General features: G+C 41.1%; 1 protein-coding gene across 5 annotated transcripts in view; it reads left to right on the top strand.

Annotated features, from left to right (window-relative positions):
• The first annotated feature begins 279 nt into the window (after positions 1–279).
• Positions 280–20363, top strand: part of SPATA22 (spermatogenesis associated 22) — a 25829-nt gene continuing 5745 nt past the window's right edge. The window contains exons 1-6 of one of the 5 annotated variants that reach the window (XM_077749807.1): positions 280–317; positions 11294–11408; positions 13135–13263; positions 16165–16225; positions 16356–16451; positions 17888–18230. In XM_077749807.1, coding sequence (XP_077605933.1) covers positions 11366–11408; positions 13135–13263; positions 16165–16225; positions 16356–16451; positions 17888–18230 — 672 coding nt within the window. In that variant the 5' untranslated portion in view covers positions 280–317; positions 11294–11365. Of the gene's footprint in view, positions 318–8868; positions 8913–9329; positions 9495–11293; positions 11409–13134; positions 13264–16164; positions 16226–16355; positions 16452–17887; positions 18231–20363 lie in introns of those variants that run through there. The other 4 variants (XM_077749806.1, XM_077749802.1, XM_077749805.1 and 1 more) reach the window with 4 other exon arrangements.

A 20363-nucleotide genomic window follows, 5' to 3' on the forward strand; every position in this document is an offset into this window, starting at 1 on the left:
AAATTCTCGCTTCTGTACACCGGCTTCGCCCCTCTCCCTATATAAACCCTGAGCTATGGATCGGAGGGGAGCTCTTCGGAGGACTCTTCGGGTGCTCGGGAGGGGATGTCCGGCCGGACTAAAATAAACCTAAATAACCAACTCCTTTGTGTCCTCTGGGCTTTGTCTTCGGTGATTCTCCTTTGGAAAGGGAGGTCTAACATTTTGGAGGCCCCAGCGAGATCCCGAGGACAGGAAAGCCTTTCGTTGGGCCTTGGCGCCAGGCTGCGGCCTTGGAGATTGCTCCAGGTTTTTTTTTTCCCCCATCACCTCCGGAGGTAAGTTTTTGCCGGACTGGTCGCGACCAGTTTTGGAAGGGTTGGATTAGAGGAGGCTGACGAGCCTGGAACCTCACCAACCATCCCCACCAAGACGCTGGTCCGGGACTTTGGTGCTTGTGCCTGGGACTTTAGTCTAAATTTGTGCCCAGGACTTTGGTATAGCTTGGTAAAACTTGGTGAAACTCGTACCCGGGACTTTGGTCTATGGTGATGTAACTTGGGTTTGTCATGTCTTTGTCTCAACGTTTCGTTTTCGTCTGCTTTCTGGTGCTGTGTTTGACATTGTTCCTTCGATCAAAATGGGCAGTCCAGAGTCTAAAATCAACATGCCACTAGAATGTTTTTTGGTTAACTTCAAAGCCATATATACATACGTCTGAAAGGGTAAACGAATATGGCGTTAAATTCTCAAAGGGTAAACTGCTAACCCTCTGTGAATGGAATGGCCAGTTTTTGGAATTGGATGGCCTCCAGAGGGTTCCTTTGATCCCTCCTTATGTCGAGCCATTAATTTGGCGAGTAGTTACAGGTAACCCAGGACACCCGGACCAGTCTCCATACATCGGTATCTGAGCACAAGCATGTGAACAGCCACCCGCTTGGCTGCGACATTGTTCTCTTAAAACTGGCTGCAAGGTTTTAATAACAGCGAAGAATCCCATGGCTCCTACAAACCTGAGGTAAAACCTAGGTTTTTCCCCCCTCCAGTGGAAGATCTACTTGATCTCTCCAACCAGCCCCTCCTTATCCCCTATCTGCCACCTCCTTGGCTCCCTCGCCTCCCCCAGATTCGTCCTCCCCTTCACCCATGGTTTCTCTACCTCCCCGCCCAGCTTCGATGCAACTGGAAGCATCAAAACCCTCCCTTCTCTGAGAAGCCGCAAGCCCTCATTTATCTGCCAGAATCTGGTTTTCACACTCATTTACCTACCCAGGACGATTGTCAACAACTCTTACAGCTCCTTTTTACTTTTGAAGAACGTGAGGACATCTTCAACCATATCTGCTGCATCTTAGGCACAGATGGGACAGCCCTCCAGGCAGCCCAATGAGCCCGCCTGGAAGAGGAAGTGCCCCCGGTGTGCCCAAATTGGAGCTACAGTTCATCAGCAGGTAGGAGATCACTCACCAATTACCACCAGTATCTTCTGGCCGGCTCAGGGGAGCCACTCGTAAGCCTACCAATTTGTTGAAGGTAAGCAAGGTCCTACAGGGACCTGAGGAATCCCCTGCCACCTTTTGGAGTGACTTTTAGAGGCATACCGGACCTATACTCCCATGGACCCGGATGCCCTGAAAATTGAAAGACAATTAACTTAGCTTTTGTTGCCCAGTCGGCCCCAGATATTTGTTAGAAGTTACAAAGGTTAGAAGGATTTGATAGAGACAAATCCTATGAGTGTAGCCAGGAGAGACAAGCTTATGAGTGTGGCCATGAGAGTCTTCCATAATTGAGACCCCCCCCCAAAGGAGAAATTAGCCAAAAGGGTAGGGAAAGCGACCATTGCAGCCCTATTGGACCAAGGAATCATAACATCCTCAGAGGGAAAAGTAAGAGGGCCTTTTAGAAGACCCTCTCTCGGAAAAGATCAGTGCACTTACTGCAGAGAGAAGGGACATTACAAGCGGGAGTGCCCTGTGCTCCGAAGAGAAAAGGAGGCCCAAATTCTCCCCTTAGCAGAAGAGGACTGACGGGGCCTGGACTCACGGCCACTAAATCCCCAAGAGCCTATGGTCACTTTAAGAGTGGAGAAAACCGATGTTAATTTCTTGGTTGACACGGGAACGGCACACTTGGTCCTCAAAAGGCCCTTAGGACCAATGACAAAAATGAAAACGCTCTTGAGTCTCATTCCCCCAGATCACGTTGTTTACTCTGTACTAGACCTCAAGGACGCTTTCTTCAGTATTCCCCTGGCTCCTATCAGTCAACCGATATTTGCTTTTGAATAGACAGATCCAAATACTGGGACCACTGGGCAGTTGACATGGACTCAACTGCCTCAAGGATTTAAAAATTCCCCTACCCTGTTCAGGGAAGCCCCGAGTAAGGACCTGCTGCCGCTAAGAGGCCACTTTCCAAAGGCCACTATTTTACAGTATGTTGATCTACTTAATTGCCAGACCAGACCAGGTTACATGCCAGGAGGCAACTGAGGGAATTCTACAGACATTACAGGATTTGGGCTACCGAGTCTCATGGAAAAAGGCCTAAATCTGCCAGGATCGTGTCACCTTTCTGGGGTACACTCTACCAGAAGGTAAGAGGTCTCTTTCTGCCTCCTGGGTTCAAGCGATTCTACAGATACCTCCACCCACCACTAAAAAGCAAGTCAGAGAGTTCCTTGGAACTGTGGGCGATTGTCGTATCTGGATTCTTGGGTTTGCTGAATGGTAAAACCATTGCATGAGGCTACTGCAGGGGGATCCACCCCCTTGATCTGGACTGAGGCCCAACAGGGAGCATTCGATAAGCTAAAGCAAGCATTAATTTCGGCCCCAGCTCTGGCTTTGCCAGATATCTCAAAACCCTTCTTCTTATATGTGGCTGAAAAAGACAGGGTGGCCAAGGGAGTCATCACCCAAACTCTTGGGCCATGGAAGAGACCCATTGCCTATTTATCCAAACACTTGGATCCTGTGGCACAAGGGTGGCCTGTCTGCCTGCGAACTGCTGCTGCAACTGCCACCCTTGTAAAAGAGGCCAGTAAACTTACCTATGGCCAAAGTCTAATGGTTATCATGCCTCATGCGATGGAACCCCTGCTTCACAGCTTCCCCGACAGATGGCTCTCGAATGCCAGACTACTTCAATACCAGGGCCAATTGTTGGACCAACCGAGGCTCAAGTTCCAACGGGTATCAGGACTCAATCCTGCTACTCTCCTGCCACAATCTAATGAGGGCCCACCAATTCATGACTGTCTTGAGATCCTAGAGACTTATAAGAATGGACAGCCTGAGTTGACTGATCAGGCACTCCCAGATGCAACTGAAACTTTCTTCACCTATGAGAGCAGTTTCATTCCTCAAGGGCGACGAAATGTCGGAGCTGCCATGGTAAATCACCAGTTGCAGGTAATATGGGCCCAACCCTTACCCCAGGGGAACTCGGCCCAAAAGGCAGGGGCATTGAAGAGGTAATTCCCCCGAGGTCGTAGGAAATCAAGCCACAGAGAGAGAAGCAAAGGCAATTGCCCAAAAACCAGTGGGGAACATCGGACACTACCAGATAAGGTGTTCTATTCCCCCGAGGAAGAAGCCGAATACTCCCATAAAGGTTGGGAAAGACACCCGATGGTTGGTGGCAACACCCAGATGGGTGCCTAATCATTCCAAGGACTCTAGGGAGGACCCTATTAACTCAACTTCATGAAGCTACCCACCTGGGTGAAAAGAAGATATCTCAGGGGCGCCTGGGTGGCTTAGTCGGTTAAGCGTCCGACTTTCGCTTAGGTCATGATCTCGCAGTTCGTGGGTTCGAGCCCCGCGTCGGGCTCTGTGCTGACTGCCAGCTCAGAGCCTGGAGCCTGTTTCAGTCTGTGACTCCCTCTCTCTCTGACCCTCCCCTGCTCACGCTGTCTCTCTCTCTCTCCTAGAAATAAATAAAAAAAAAATTAAAAAAAAAAAAAAAGAAGGTATCTCAAATGGTATCCCCCATTTATATATTCCTGGGATAACTCCCAGTCTTTCCGACTTGGTGGAACGGTGCCTGATTTGTGCTGAAACAAACGCCACAAAAATTACTGGGCCACCTGGAGTTCGCTACCGAGGGACAAATCCCGGAGAACACTGCGAACTAGACTTCACAGAAATAAAAAAGGGAAGTTATGGATACAAATACTTGTCAGTACTTATAGATACTTTTTCTAGTTGGGTTGAGGTATTCCCCATGAAAGGGGAAGAAACAGAAGTAACCGTAAAGAAGCTTTTACAAGAAATAATTCCCCGATTTGACTTGCCCTTATTTCTGGGGTCTGACAATGGCCCAGCCTTTATGGCTAAGATATCTAAATTGATTAGTAAAACCTTAGGAATAGAATGGAAATTACACTGTGCCTACCGTTCCTAAAGTTCAGGGCAAACAGAAAGGACAAATAGAACTTTCAAGGAGACTTTAACAAAATTATGCCTGGAGACTGGAATGAATTGGATTGATCTCCTGCCTTTCGCCCTCCTCGGAACTAGATGTGCTCTTACATGACTTGGGCCCACTCCATATGATATAATATTCGAGCGGGTGCCCTATTGCTCCCCAGGCTCTTGTAGCGCTTCAGGAGGAATGGACAAATCAAAAACTTCCCCTTTCCTTACAAGCCCTACAGCTGATCCAGGCTCAGCTCCATAAGGAGATCTGTAAGCAATGAGTGGGAACTGTTAATCCTCTAACTCATCCTCATAAAGTTGGGGATCTGGTCTTTATTCGTAGATTCAACTCGGATTCATTAGAACCCCGAAACAAAGGTTTGAAATGTTGGCAGAAAAAGTAAGACGATTTGGACCCTTTGAAAAAGATGGTTTATGCTTAATTGGTTCCTGAATTTACCATAAAAAAAAAGTCCTAGTGTAAACACCTCTCAATTGGTTATTAAGTCCTCAATTGGAGACTAAGGTTTCCTAAGAGTTAAAATTCTGCTAAGTGTACTTAAGATTGATGGAAAATAAGGAAAGGAATCCTGTATATAGGAAACTGAGAGATACATAAAAAAAGATGTAAGAAATGGAAATACATTTTTGTTGAGGGTAAAAGAAAGTAATTTTGTCCTAAATAAGACTGGTTGTTTAGAGAGAAATGGTTTTGGGACAAAGTTTAAAGGCAAAGGAAAGGTGTAGAAGGTCCGAGAAGGGAAATTTTTGAAAAGGAATTCTATGTGTGCTCAGGATAGACTAAGGTTGAGATGAATGGAATTTGAAAAGTACACTGGTATATGGTTAAAACTCTGCTTTTCTCTCTGGTCAAAAGACAAAGTTTTTTTGGATTGTAAATCTGCTCTTGATAAGACAATGTAAACAAAGGTTTTCTCCTTTTTCTGCCAAGAAAACCAATGCTTTAGGTTTCATCTTTATCAGGTCTTTGACTGCATAGTTAAAACTCAATGTTGAGGGAGCTAGGTTTTTCTAACTACTATATTATGTTATACATTCACTTTTAGGATCTTTTATTGCCACTTTGGTTGAATAGAAAAAGTTTTAAGATTTGTAATGATCTGTAATCCTATTTAGGATGCGCTTTATAACTTCCTAAGGTTTTAACAAGCTTCCCAGGATTTGAATAGTAAAAAAAGGTCTTTTGACCAATTAGGCCCTTTTATTTGAGATGCTAAGTTACTTGTAAAAGCACTGTGTACAACAGTAAACCTTAGATTGTATTGCATGGGTAAATGCTATAATTGCCCAAATATATATGCAAATCCTAAAGTTTTAATGTTTTGGTATAGGGTTATCATGTAATATTCTGATTACTTAAAATATTATATGTCACAAAAATAACTGAATTTGTCAATTGCATCATACTGAACTTTCATCAAATCTTTAACAATGTCCATCTGAGATTTTGTCATTTATAATTGTTCTTATTCTCTCACAAAATGTGTTCCTTCTTCAAAGAGAACACCTATCCTAGTCCCAGTCTTAACTGTGATAGGAATTGCCGGATCAGCTGCCTTGGGCGCCTCAGCTTTAGGAATACAAGATGTCAATTTCAAATCTTTAAGCCAGCAGGTGGCCCAAGACCTGGGACTTCTGACCCAGTCTGTTGCCCACGTAGAAGGCCAAGTCAACTCCCTGGCTGAGATGGTGCTCCAAAACCGGCAGGGTCTAGACTAACTCTTCATGAGAGACGGAGGATTATGCGTGGCACTGGGAGAACAATGTTGTTATTATGCCAATAAATCAGGAAGAATACAGGATACTCTGGCTACAGTAAACCAACATCTGTTAACTAAATATGACCAAAGAGAAGCAAACTATGGTTGGTTTCTATCCTTATTCAGTTGGTCCCCCTGGTTAATGTCTCTAATATCTGCTCTAATCGGGCCCTTAATCATCATTTTACTTGCCCTGGCTATAGAACCTTATGTCATTAATAGACTCATGGCTTACACTAGATCGAGAATAGGGTCCCAAAAACTCTTAATGCTAAGCCAACGAACCTACCAGCCCATAGACATTGAAACTCCGGTATAAGATTAACTGAAGATATCTAAAATCAGTGGGGAGTGTAAACACTCCCTTGGGCCAAAAGGTGAGGGGCTTGCAAACGAGGAAATACCAACCATTGTTTGATCTCAAACTCTATTTGGGTAAAAGGTCAGGGGTTGAGCAACCTAGCTCCTCCAGGCTGCAGCAAGTCCTTGAGATGTAAATCTTTAGTGAACATTGTGATTAGAATGGTCAAACATGTTCTTCAAGCGACTGTTAAGCAACCCCCACCTCTAACCGCAAAATTCTCGCTTCTGTACACCGGCTTCACCCCTCTCCCTATATAAACCCTGAGCTATGGATCCGCGGGGTGCTCTTTGGAGGACTCTTCGGGTGCTCGGGAGGGGCCCTCCAGCCAGACTAAAATAAACCTAAATAACCAACTCCTTTTGTGTCTTGTGGGCTTTGCCCTCGGTGATTCTCCTTTGGAAAGGGAGGTCTAACAATGTAATCAAATGACTCTATTTAAAATTTTCCTTTCCCCATTCTTGCTGTCACCCATCCTGACCAAGTTTCCAGATGGAAATAAATAAATGTAACCAAAACAAGACAGGGATAAAATAGATAACTTTATACAAACTAGTAAAGATTCCACATTGTTCATGTCTGCAGTTCTGACAGATTTGCCACAGCATGTTGTTCATAGTGGGTTTAAAATATTTTCTTTAAATGAGAAATCCATTCTGGGGGCGCATGGGTGAGTGTTATGTATGTGTGTATGTATGTATATGAGGTTAAAATCTGCTTCCCTAAAGCTTTTATTCATTTTTTTGGTCATTAATTTGTATCAATGTTTATTTTGAATGGCCCTTAATTTTTAGCTACTGTTTGCAAATGATATTGGTCCATGTTCATATCTACTTCTTCTTCTTCTTCTTTTTTTTTTTTTACTTTACACTTAAATATTTTATTTTTTTTAAAAATATATAGTTTATTGTCAAGTTGGTTTTCATATAACACCCAGTGTTCATCCCAACAGTGCTTTCCTCCTCCACATCCATCACCCACTTTCCCCTCTCTCCCAGCGCCATCAACCCTCAGTTTGTTCTCAGTTTCAGAGTCTCTTATGGTTTGCCTCCCTCCCTCTCCTTAACTATCTTTTCCCCCTTCCCCTCCTCTATGGTCCTCTGTTAAGTTTCTCCTGTTTCACATATGAGTGAAAACATATGCTGTCTTTCTCTGCCTGACTTTTTGAAAGAAGTCTCCTCTTTGAAGAGGCACCTGGGTGCCTCAGTTGGTTGAGTGTTCGACTCTTGATTTCAGCTCAGGTCATGGGATGGAGCCCCATGTCCCGCTCTGCGCTAAGCTGGAGCCTGCTTAGGATTCTCTTTCTCTCCCTGGGCCCCTCTCCACTTCTTGCACTCTCCCTCTAATAGTGGTAGTAATAATAATAACAACAAAATAAAAAACAAAAGCCTCCTCTTTGAAACCATGACGACTAACAAGTCTTTTCAGACATTTTATATGAAGTCTTCTCTTTTCCAAATTAAATGAAGACACAGTTACTTCAAACATATTCCTTAGTTTGGCATTCATACTCATTCTCCTTTTTTCGACCTAATCTTATAAGAAACTAGAGATTACCCTGGAACAATGCAAGGGTGAGGGGCGCTGACCCCCCTAGCAGCTGAAAATCCCTGTATAACTTTTTACTCCCTAAAGCTTAAATTACTAATAGACTACTCTTAACTAGAAGCCTTACCGATAGTCAATTAACATATATTTTATATATGTGTTATATATCGTATCTTTACAATAAAGTAAGCTCCAGAAAAGACAATGTTACTAAGAAAATCATGGAGAGAAAATACATGTACAGTACTGTACTCTAAAATATCCAGCTGTAAGTGGACTTGCACAGTTGAAAAGTGTACTTGTTCAAAGGTCAATTGTACTACTCTGTTTCACTGTCTCATAGTCCTAGGCCTGTACTAACAACCTTCCCTCCATCTGTAGACCCTCTGCACATTTCTGTTCACCTATCCCAGGTTTCAAATAGAAGATATAGTAACAACAAAACATGGCCTTTGACTTCAGATAGTTAGAATTACTATTCCTGCCCGATAGTAAGTACTCAGTAAATGGTAGCCAGTTACTAATTATGGGCTAACATTTATTGAGCATTTACTGTGTTCCAGGACTGTTCATTTTTCTCTTAATACTTTTAGAGTGATTGAGTAAATGGTTATTCCTGTTTTACTGAAAAGGGAAATGTATGCTTAGAGGGGGTAAATAACTCGCCCAAGATCAGGGGGCCAGGAAGTGGCAGCCCAGCGCCCGAGGGCCAGAGCTCCAGGTCATTGCAGCGTTCCATTTCCTCTCCTGGGCCTTGAATGCGGGTTCTCTCCACTGAGCTCGCGCTAGAGCTGCAGCGCTCCCGCCAGCAGCCAGGTGAGTTTAATTCCCAGCCTACACCAAGCAAGGTCAAGCAAACCCGATGACCTGGTTTTGAGGCCTGAGGCCTTGCTGTCATTCTTTTCTAGGCGAACCTCCAACGTCTTATAAACGTCTTGGGTTTTAGAACCTAAAAACTGTGAGGGCGTTGGGGGGAAGGGTAAAGCGGGGTGTTGGGCCACCAGTTGCGGGTACGTCTCAGCGGTGAATAGAACGGACTCGTCCCTAGAGCCGTCCCTGCGCCTCGTACCTCACAGTTGCGAACAGGAAGGACAGGTGGGTTAACGTCTTTTTCTCAGTGTCCACTGAAGAGAAGACGCCATAGCGCCCGCGCCCCAGAGGCAGGTGGCTCGTGCGCCTGCGCAGTTGCTAGCGCGGGTGGAAGTGCGCCTGCGCAAAGCTCAACTTCTCGCGCTTCTTCAGAGGCCGGGAAGTCAGCAGCAGCTGACTGGACTGTGCTGGCGACGACGACCACTGCGGCGGCGGCGGAGCAAACGGGTGACGGGTGACGGTTATTGGATGATTAGGAGCCCGAGGGTTAAAGTTAATGTGTTGGCCAGAGGGCCAAGAAGGGAAAGGGTGTGTTTTCTCTAGTTACCAAACTGTCTCAGTCCCTGGGTCAGTAGAGGTGGTTGGAAGAGAATGTAGACCTGACTGGACTGCCCAGGAGTGGCCCAAACAGGCCCTCCTTGCCTCCATTTGAGGCAGTGGCCTTTAGGGGCTCTGTGTGTGTGTGTGTGTGTGTTGTTTGAACAAACTTTTTGCACGTCAACCCCGCCAACCACATTACTGCCGTTAGAGTCCAGTTAGAAGCTGGGGTGGGGGCAACTCAGGGTCCCCGACCATCTTGTGTGGGGGAAGATGTCTCATTTTTTTGATTTTGTTTGTATGGTGCCCAGAAATGTAATCGCACTTGTAAGCCCTCCTCTAGGTTCAGGATGTGAGTTGCGTTGGTATTTCGGTGCTGAGAAGAAGTCGCATAACCTTTGTTTTGCTTGCTAGAATGACATCAAGAATATTTTCTAAAGGGCCTGCTATATTCCGGCTTCAAGCCCAAGATTTAGAAACAAAGCAGAGGCAGTCCCTGCCCTTGTTTCCCCATTTTTGTTTCTTTACGTGATAGTTGGAAATTAGTGTTTACCTCAGTATGATTTACATTGTTACTTAGTTGTTTCCTCTTTGATAATGAATTTACGAGCAGAGATTACCTTATTTAGGTTTGTATTTTCCTGTAATAGGTGTTTGTTGCATCAAATTGGGACTGAAATATATATTTCCTTATATGTATAATATATTAGGGAAAAATTGCAACAAATTTTGTTGAAGAAAAAACTTGTTTCACTTGTTGAAATTATATAGAAACTGGCTAGAAATTTACCATCACCGTTAGTCTGGATGTTGAGGCCTTAGTCTTTGGTATTCTTTTTTTTTTTTTTTTTAATTTTTTAAAAAATGTTTTATTTATTTCTAGGGGAGAGAGAGAGAGACAGCGTGAGCAGGGGAGGGTCAGAGAGAGAGGGAGTCACAGACTGAAACAGGCTCCAGGCTCTGAGCTGACAGTCAGCACAGAGCCCAACGCGGCGCTCGAACCCACGAACCGCAAGATCATGACCTAAGCGAAAGTCGGACACTTAACTATCTAAGCCACCCAGGCGCCCCAGTCTTTGGTATTCTATAATAGGGATCTCCAGTTAATGGCCAAAGCAAGTGGTCTGCTCAATGTTTTAAAGTGAGATGGAGCGTTTTCTCACATGGTTAGTTCAGTTGTGTAGGTTTCTCCCTGGTCTTGAAGGATATTGGCTTGCCAGTGTTGTAGCCACTTTCCTCTTTATAAATCTGGTTCAGAGTCGTCATTGTGGGTCCTTGGTTCTGAAATATGTTATGTGGACTGTGTGAAAGAAAACCCCTGTATGTTTAGGCGGCAAGGTTATAGCAACCTTAGTCCCAATCAATTTTTTTTTTAAAGCAAGTCTTTTTTTTTTTTTAATGTTTTATTTATTTCTAGGAGAGAGAGAGAGCATGAGCAGGGGAGGGTCAGAGAGAGAGGGAGTCACAGAGTCTGAAACAGGCTCCAGGCTCTGGGCTGGCAGTCAGCACAGAGCCCGACGCGGGGCTCGAACCCACGAATCCCGAGATCATGACCTAAGCGAAAGTCGGACGCTTAACCGACTAAGCCACCCAGGCGCCCCAGTCCCAATCAATTTTGAACAGAGTTGGGAAAATGGATTATGTTGTAAATTCTTATTTGGGAAACAAAAGATTCTGTAAAGTGTTAACCTTATTTTGAAGTCATGGGGTTAAATAAAAATTTCAGTAATTACTAGGCTGAGAATTTGATTTTTTTGTTGATAAAATGTGAATTGCAAATTTCTTTGAAGGTTTAGTCAGGCAACTTCATTTGTAAATTTGGAGTGCTAAAGAAGAAGTTGCAGACTTTGATATTGAAGGAAATGAAGAGAAACCTAAATGAAAATTCAACTCGAAGTACAGCAGGTATTGAACAACTTTTATCGTTAAATTTTCTTTAGTTTTATATACCATGTAAGTCTTGTATAGTTTATAGATGGAACATTTTGGAAGGAACTTTAGAAAAGGCTGAACATGCAGTCTAACCTCTTTTAGGTGCAAGGAAATAAGATAACTTATTCAAGGCAAAACAGTGGCAGAAGTGGGAGTAAAACCAAACTTTCCTGGATTTACTCTAGTGTTCTTTCTACAAACCTTATGCATTTGAGTTGTTCTGCACTTTTAAACTGAAAACAAAGAAATAGGCTTATTTCTGTTTGTATTTGTGACTTTCTTATATAAAATATTTCCAGAAGCATTTCTGTCTCCCTAACAACTTCCCCTACCATTTCTTCTTTCTCAGTTTATTAGTTAGTACAAGGACAGATGGTAAAAATGAAGAGAACCACAGAAATGGTGATAATGCATAGTGAAGATAGTAATAGCTATTATTTATGGTGAATGTACTTTATTCTAGCCATTAATTATAATGTATTTATTTAATTTTTACACTGGGCTGGGCATTGTTATCATTCCTGTTTTCCAGATGAGAAACTAAGGCACAGAGAGGTTAAATAAGTAACTTATGAAGTGGCAGAACCAGCATTTGAACCTAGAAATCTTGGCTGTAGCATCTGTGCTCTTAATCGTTGTATTATCCTGTCTCTCTATGTATGTCGTATTAGTACAATGAGTTTAAGGAAATTGCCCAAGTTTATATCTTGAAGTTGTGATTCAAACCAAGGCAGTCTGATTTCAGAGCTCTCATAATTTTCCCAGCATTTCATCAGATAGTTGTCACAGAGACTATATTCTCCCTTAGTACATGTTGATGGACAAGCTAGAGTACGGTCTAGTGGCAAGATACCTGAATTGAGATTTGGGAACCTTAGGTCCTGTCTAGGTTCTTCCATTGTGGTACCATGCCAGCTTTTTGAATCCCTTTTTTTGGTCTGAGATCCCTTCTAGTTTTAGTGTTTATAAATTCTGACACTTGGCTTGACTTGAGATCCTAGGGTTCCCATCTGGAGAGCCTGGAGGTAATATTTATGTATTCTCATGGGGACTGGATATTATCACTTTAAGGCATTTTAAAAGTGACCCGCAGAAAATAATGCATTACAGACACCTGGAGTGCTTGCTAAAATTGTGGAGTTTTGGATTCCGTACTAAATCTGCTTAAATAAAATCTCTGAGAATGGGGTCTAGGAACTGGCATGTTAAGCACAAGTCCATGTAAATCTTAATCAAATGAGAACCGTGGCCCTAAAGAGTGTGCTATTATAGTCTAAAGAGTGGTTAGGGTTTTGGAAAGCATGGGTCAAGGTTTGGTTTTCCCTCACCTCTCTTGTACTTGAAGGGTCCCCTCCAGTTGACATGGTAATAAGCAAGCACAGAAGGGAAATAAGGAAAACAAAAAGTGGATTTGGAAAGGGTTGAGGGTGAGGGCGGAGATGGGAATTACTTCCAAACAAGAGGAATTAAGTCAGTTTTAATGTAGAACAAGAAAGGAGTTTTTGTAGAGACAAATGAGGCTGTTCGGAATCTTAAAACGAATGTAAAAATCAATCCAAAGATGTAGAAATATATCTATAATAAATATAAAATCAACATATAAAAGTAGACAAATTCAAGTTGTATATTATACAGTTACTCTATAACTAGACCGACTCTTTGCCTATTACATACTAATATATTGATGTATTTAATTTAGGCTGTTTGCCTGTACCATTGTTCAATCAGAAAAAGAGGAATAGACAGCCACTAACTTCTAATCCACTTACAAATGATCCAAGTATCAGTACTGCTTCTGACAGTTATGATTTCCCTCCTCTACCAACAGGTAAGAAAATAAGGTGAACATTTTCAGAAAATAAGACTTAAGATTATAGAAAATTACCATTTTTATATTATTATAATGGAAATAGAAAGTTTATTTTTTATTCTTTTCACCATCCAAATATAGGGATTACTTGGCTCTTTCTGAACATTCCAGTACAGTAGTTTGAGTTTCCTGGTCTACAAGAGTGGCTTAGCATTTAAATGGAGTATCTTAGATCTGGAGCCTTTGTTCTAATGAAGTTGTAACCCACATTATAAAGATTTGTTTTTTTCTTTTTCAAGATACATGGATATGGTGACTTAGGCATGTGGAGAAACTCAAGTTGCCTCAGGAATAGGAATAAGTGTGCATGTGAACACAGGAAAAATGGGGGTGGAAGGGTAGAAGCCTAAAATTTCTACTGCTTGTTTTTTTCTCTTCTCATAGCATTTTTGCCTTTCTTCATCTGTTGCTTCATTTCTCTCATCCAGTAGGCTTCCTTATAGCTTCAACTAGCCCATGAACTAAATTGCCCTTGCGGGGAGTTAACATAACCTTTTTAGTTCTGGTTCTCAGAAACCACTGTTGACTGCCTTCTGTATCTTTTGATTCAATTCTAGAGATAGAGAGCCTTTGGTTCAACACATCTTTTTCAGTGAGGTCACTAAAATTCTGGTTTAGCTTTATGATTAGGCCTCTCATCTCTGGAACAGTTAACTGTGTGGTGGGTGCAGAGAAGTCTTAATGTTTGCTGACTTTTTATTTCTCTTCAGAAGAAGGCATGGACAGGCAGACATTCTGAAATATACTTGGTATATGCTGGTTATATACATTTATATATTTTTGAGGATACTTTAAAAATCTTTGATAGGTTCTTTTGCAACTGGGATTTTAAAATCTCTTTACATATTTATATTCATATATAAATATAAAAATATATATTTGCTAATTTCATCCAATGTGCTACCATAGACTTTAGTCTACTTCTAAATCTATATTTTCTTTTCTTCCATATTTGAGGAATTCAAAGTAGGAATTTTGTATTCTCATTTTTATGGATAAAAGATAAAAATTCACATGGATATGCATAAGTGGGCATTTATGTGGTCATCCTCTGCCATCTGAAAAATTTCTCTGATGTTTAAAATATTTTTATAAATAGCATGAATGTTGGCCTTGAAAAATAACAGCAGTTGGAGCTACTCCATAGGGAAATGTTCATCCTCCTGAAGTACTGAATTGTCCAAACTCTGACCAGGATTACTATCTATCAGAGATATAATAAAATTCTTATACTGGGTAAGAGATAGGACTAGACCAGTGTTTTTCAAATTTGTCTCTTGAGGGGCACCTGATGACTCAGTCGGTTAAGCGTCTGCCTTTGGCTCAGGTCATGATCTCACAGTTAATGGGTTCAAGCTCCACATAGGGCTCTGTGCTGACAGCTCAGAGCTTGGAGCCTGCTTGGGATTCTGTGTCTCCCTCTGACTCTGCCCCTCCCCCACTCATGCTCTGTATCTCTCTCTCTCTCTCTCTCTCTCTCTCGCTCTCTCTCTCTCTCTCTCTCTCAAACAAACATTTAAAAAAATTGTGTCTTGGGGCGCCTGGGTGGCTTAGTTGGTTAAGCGTCTGACTTTCGCTTAGGTCATGATCTCGCAGTTCGTGGGTTTGAGCCCCACATCAGGCTCTGTGCTGACTGCCAGCTCAGAGCCTGGGGCCTGTTTCAGAGTCTATGACTCCCTCTCTGATCCTCCCCTGCTCACGCTGCCTCTCTCTCTCTGCTCAGAGCCTGGAGCCTGTTTCAGAGTCTGTGACTCCCTCTCTGACCCTCCCCTGCTCATGCTGTCTCTCTCTCTCTCTCCTAGAAATAAATAAAAAAACATTAAAAAAAATTTAAAAAAAATTGTGTCTTGATCCATTAGCCCAGTTGGGAAAAAAGTTAATATTTAAAGAAGGAACTAGAAGAGAATAGAGTAGATTAGAAAATATCAGAGTGCATCACACATAGTAAGGATACAAATTGATGGTGCAATTTTGTTATGTGCTCTCTCCTTTCTCTCATGCACACACATGCATACTGTGTGTGTGTGTATATATGTGTGTGTGTGTTCTTTTTTTTAATGTTTATTTTGGAGAGACAGAGCATGAGAGGGGGAGGGGCAGAGAGAGAGAGAGAGAGGGAGACACTGAATCCAAAGCAGGCTCCAAGCTCTGAGCTGTCAGCACAGAGCCCTATGTGGAGTTTGAACCCACCAACTGTGAGATCATGACCTGAGCCGAAGGCAGATGCTTAACTGACTGAACCACCCAGGTACCCATATATATATATATATATATATGTTCTGGGCTATGATGTCGTTTTATTTAAAGTTATTTATTTCTTTTGAGAGAAAGAGAGCACACAAGCATGGAAGGGGCAGAGAGGGGGAGAGAGAATCCCAAGCAGGCTCCATACTGTCAGTGTGGAGTCTGATGCAGGGCTAAAACTCATGAACCATGAGGTCATGACCTGAACTGAAATCAAGAGTCTGGCGCTTAACCTACTGAACCACCCAGGTATCCCTGGGCTATGATGCATTTTATTTTGCTGTGGGTTGGGATCAAGAAAGTTTAAGAAACATTGATTACACTGAATTCATGTTACAAAATACGAGGTAGTATATATACTAGGATTGATTGTGGAAAAGATACAGATTAAACTATTATCCTTGTTTAAAATACAGTGAGGAAGAAAGACATCTGTAAAAATTAATAAGACAGGCTGTGACAGATTCCACAACAAATGCTGTTGAAGACCACATCCATATCTTCAAGTCCGTTGCTTCAAGCTTTTAGTTTCCCACCAATTAAATAAGTATGAAATAATTATTTTTTAAAAATGTTAGCTATCTTACTTTTATCTGTTTACTTATATCTTTTGAGATTGGGCCTGGGAAGCAGTGAATCCAGAGTTGCCTCCTTTAATGAAAACAGTGAACACAGGGTATGTGGAGAAATATACACTAGTGACTGTGTATGTCTGAAACTGAGTGTTGTCATTCTTCTGTGTACATTTTACATTTCTCAGTTTGGAAACAAGCTATTAATATTTATAAGACATGATTCCTTTAAAGGCAAATGCCACATTCAGTTTGTCATCCCCTGAGAAGTCAAGATTCTGTGTCCAAGTCTATTCAATCAAATACTGAAAGAAGCAAGAGTAGTTGGAGGTGAGTTTACTTAAGATTTCTCTCCTTCTCCTTCCCCTCTCCTCCTCCCCTCCCTTCCCTCCTCCTTCATCTCTTTGTCCTTGCTTAGACAAAATTACATTCAAGAAATTTTTATACTTAATACTAAGTGTGTGGGCTCACCCAGGAAGATGAAAGGACTGTAGTTCTTCAGGGCTTGTCCCCAGGCCAGGAGCACCTCCTAGACAAAAACATTGGAGCAAGTTGCAGATGTGTTGTTTACCAGTAAGGAGTTGGGAAGCTGAAAGAAACTTTTCTAAACTGAGTAATAAAAGTAATTCCATAGTCATGGAAAGACAAAATCATTTCTGTTCTCTCTATTGGAAGTAAAAATTGCTGTCATATGAGGAGGTGATAGATGTGGGAAAAGTTTTAGAAAGGTGTATTAGGCAGTTAATTAATAGAAATGCCAGTAACGTTTTTTTATGGGTTTTGTGATGTTTACAGTATCAGTCACCTTCTAAATTTTGTAATTATTTGTGATTTCTTTTCTCATTATTTTCATACCTAATTTTGGACCTAATTTACTTGAGAAGGAAGGCTGCCCACATTATACAAGCTCCAGGCCCCATACAGTCTGGACTTGTGCCTGGTCGCTAGGGAACCGGGACCTTTTCTTGGATTATTTTCTCTAATGAGGGATGAGTTAGTTGTATTATTTGCCCCCTTGTGATACTGGTGATATTTTCAGAAAACTTATTCAGAAATAAGAATTTGTGACCTGGACTAGTTTCTCCCTGTGGAACTCTTAACTAGTATGCTCAGAAATTATAGGTTTGATTATAATTGATTTTGAATTAATTAGAGGCCTCATTAACATCATGTTCTCATCAGTTCTTATCTCCTCATAGATTAAATTAATCCAACTCAGTTAGATTGATGTAATAAAATGCTGCAACAGATTCATAAGTTGGGCTTTTAAGCTATATAGTAAAACTACAAAATCTCTAATCAAATAGTTACCTGCACTGCCCATATTTATTCTCCTTGTGATTTAAAACACCTATAAGCCATAGTTTAACTTGTTAAAATTTTACTTTGTAGAAAACTTAAAAATAAATGTATAAAGAAACAACCAAATGTCCTTAAAATCTTATACTCAGAGACAACCACTGTCATATGAAGGCTTATATGGTTTAAAAATACACTTTATAGTGCTGGAGTCCGTATTGGGAGAGTAGGATTCTCTGGGTTCCAGATTGACAGTAAATTGCTGTATAACTTCAGGCAAGTTATTTTGTCCCTCAGTTTCCTCACCTAAAAAGAGAGGTATAATTTATTGTAGGGTTGTTATGATAATGTATTTGGAATTTCCAACTAGTCAGTAGTTAGAGAATATTTTATAAACCACAATTTTCCACTATTAAAAGGAAAAGTATGTAGACATAAAAACTAATATTAACTTTAAATTATTACAGCTACAGAGATGACAAAAAAAATACTAGCTGGAAAACTTGGGATAGAAATGATTTTAAGCCTCAATGCAGAAAGACAAACTTAGTGGCAAATGATGGAATAAATTCTTGTCCAAGGAGTTGGGGAGCTCAACAACAGAAACAGTTGAGAATATCGGAACCTCCTAACTCATCTCACCAAAGAGAAACTGAAGTACTCAGACAAACACATTCAACAAAAACACCTGACTCCACAATGAGAGGTCTAGACAAAAACAGTGCATTACAGGCATTTAAGCCTAATTTTCAACAAAACCAATTTAAGAAGAAAATGTTGGATGATATTCCAGAAGAAAGCACTCTCAAGGTAAACTTTTAAATATGAATTATTTACATTTTTGCATTTATGTTTAAAATGAGGTAAATATTTAGAAGTTTACAGAGATAGGAGCATTTAAAATCAATCCTATGGCATGCATTACTTGTTTAACACAAATACCTAGTTCCATTGGAGTGGATGAATGTTTGTTTCCAAAATATTTTCTTAGAGGTTGTGAATGGCTGCTCCTCTTCATAGTTCCTTTATTTAGAATATCCTACCAGGTTCTGAATTTCACTGTTTATTGATTGTTGTGGTGAAGAGTTTATCCATTACTTCTAGAAATTCTCAAAGTTCTTCTGTAAATGGTCAGATACTAAATATTTTTTACTTTATGGGTCATAGGGTCTCTTAGCTATACCACTCAACTCTGTCTTTATAGCTTGTAAGCAGCCATAGACAGTACATAAATGAATAGGCTTCTCTGTGTTCCATTAAAAGTTTACAAAAATAACAGGATAGATTTGGACTGCAAGTTAGAATTTATTGTACCTTTCCAGCTTCGTATTCCATAATCTACTAAGTCTCCAGTACACTAGTCATTTCAGACCCTTCACAATTCTCTGCATATGATATGCACTCTAATATGACTCTGCTTTGGTTTATATTTTCCCCTATATCTGTACTTCAGCCTTACTTCCTCCTATCACCACTCTTTGCTCTAATTGTTCTTTGTAAATATCTTTTATATATTCTATGTGCTGGGTGTTCACTACCTTCCTTCCCTTGTCCCCTCATTCAGTAGATATTTTACCCTTCACTCTTCTCTGTGTTTTGGAAGGCTGAATTGTCCTCCACAGTACAGCATCCTGAGTCCCTGGGCTAACTCCTGTTAGGGGTCAGCCAGTTGGGTTCACTGGCAGGAAATCAGAGGGTGGAGAGTAAGATTGGGGTTTCCCATTTTCTCCCTGTTTAAATGTTGTGTCATAGTCGGTAGCTGTCCCTAAAATTATATGACCCCTCAATGAGGCCAGCTTTCACAGGTGTGGTAATTTTATTTCCTCCCTTTGTCCTTTCAGCCTAGGAGTGACAGTAGCTTCTTATTGTCAGTCTTTGAGGGCTTAAGTACCCTGTGTCTGTTCTGTGCATATACCTGTAAGAAGTCTTTACAATAGAAAGTTTGTTTTTTTTTGTTTTGTTTTGTTTTTTGCTAGAAATCTGACTAATAAAGCATATGTCATAGTGGCTTTCAACCTTATGTTTCCTCGTATAAAAGAATGATATGCATAGTTACCTTAGTAACAGTTGTTCATTATGGTAGTAGCTCTCAATGGGAGGCATTAATATTTTGGGTAGGAAGAGGAGGAAGAAGGTAATTGTAGTTGGAAACAAAGTCCCATCAATTGTTCTTTGATATGACCCCACCCTNGATTTTTTAAAATGTCAAACACATTCCCATCTCAGGGCCTTTACACTCGGCTTTCCCTCAATCCTCACTCATCAACCTATTTAAAATAATAATCCCTGTCTTTCTTTATCCTTTTACTCTGTTTTTTTTAAAAATGCATAGGATATATCAATTCCCAACATTCAATTATGTATTTATTTTCTGAATCTTCCATTCAAAGGCAAAATTTATGAGGGTAGATATCTTGTCTGTTTTGTTCAGTGTTGGTTTTTTTTCATTAACTATACGTGGTGCATAGTAAGTGCCAATGAGTACTTTCGTAATGAATGAGTGAATGTGTCTGGCTCCTCTCTTAGAGTATTATGACATTAGGGAAAGGAATTGTGTTTTACTCACCTGTGTTTATCACCGGATCGGCACATAATGTTTTAAAAACAAGTAAACAAATGAATGCCCATATAAATAATTCTCTGCTTTAAAAATACTCAATGAATAAACAAATGAGTGATGAATGTCTATGTAACTAATTCTCTTCTAGATTAATTGACTCTAAGTACATTCTAGTTTGCCCTGCCATAAAGTGCTAATGGTATCTTTAATTTAGGGAATAACTGTACTAAAATTATCTATAGTAGGGGCGCCTGGGTGGCTTAGTCGGTTAAGCGTCCGACTTTCGCTTAGGTCATGATCTCACGGTTTGTGGGTTCGAGCCCCGCGTCGGGCTCTGTGCTGACTGCCAGCTCGGAGCCTGGAGCCTGTTCCAGAGTCTGTGT

Source organism: Crocuta crocuta, unplaced genomic scaffold (genome assembly GCF_008692635.1).
Source record: "Crocuta crocuta isolate KB4526 unplaced genomic scaffold, BGI_CrCroc_1.0 scaffold149, whole genome shotgun sequence".
Lineage (NCBI taxonomy): Eukaryota > Metazoa > Chordata > Mammalia > Carnivora > Hyaenidae > Crocuta > Crocuta crocuta.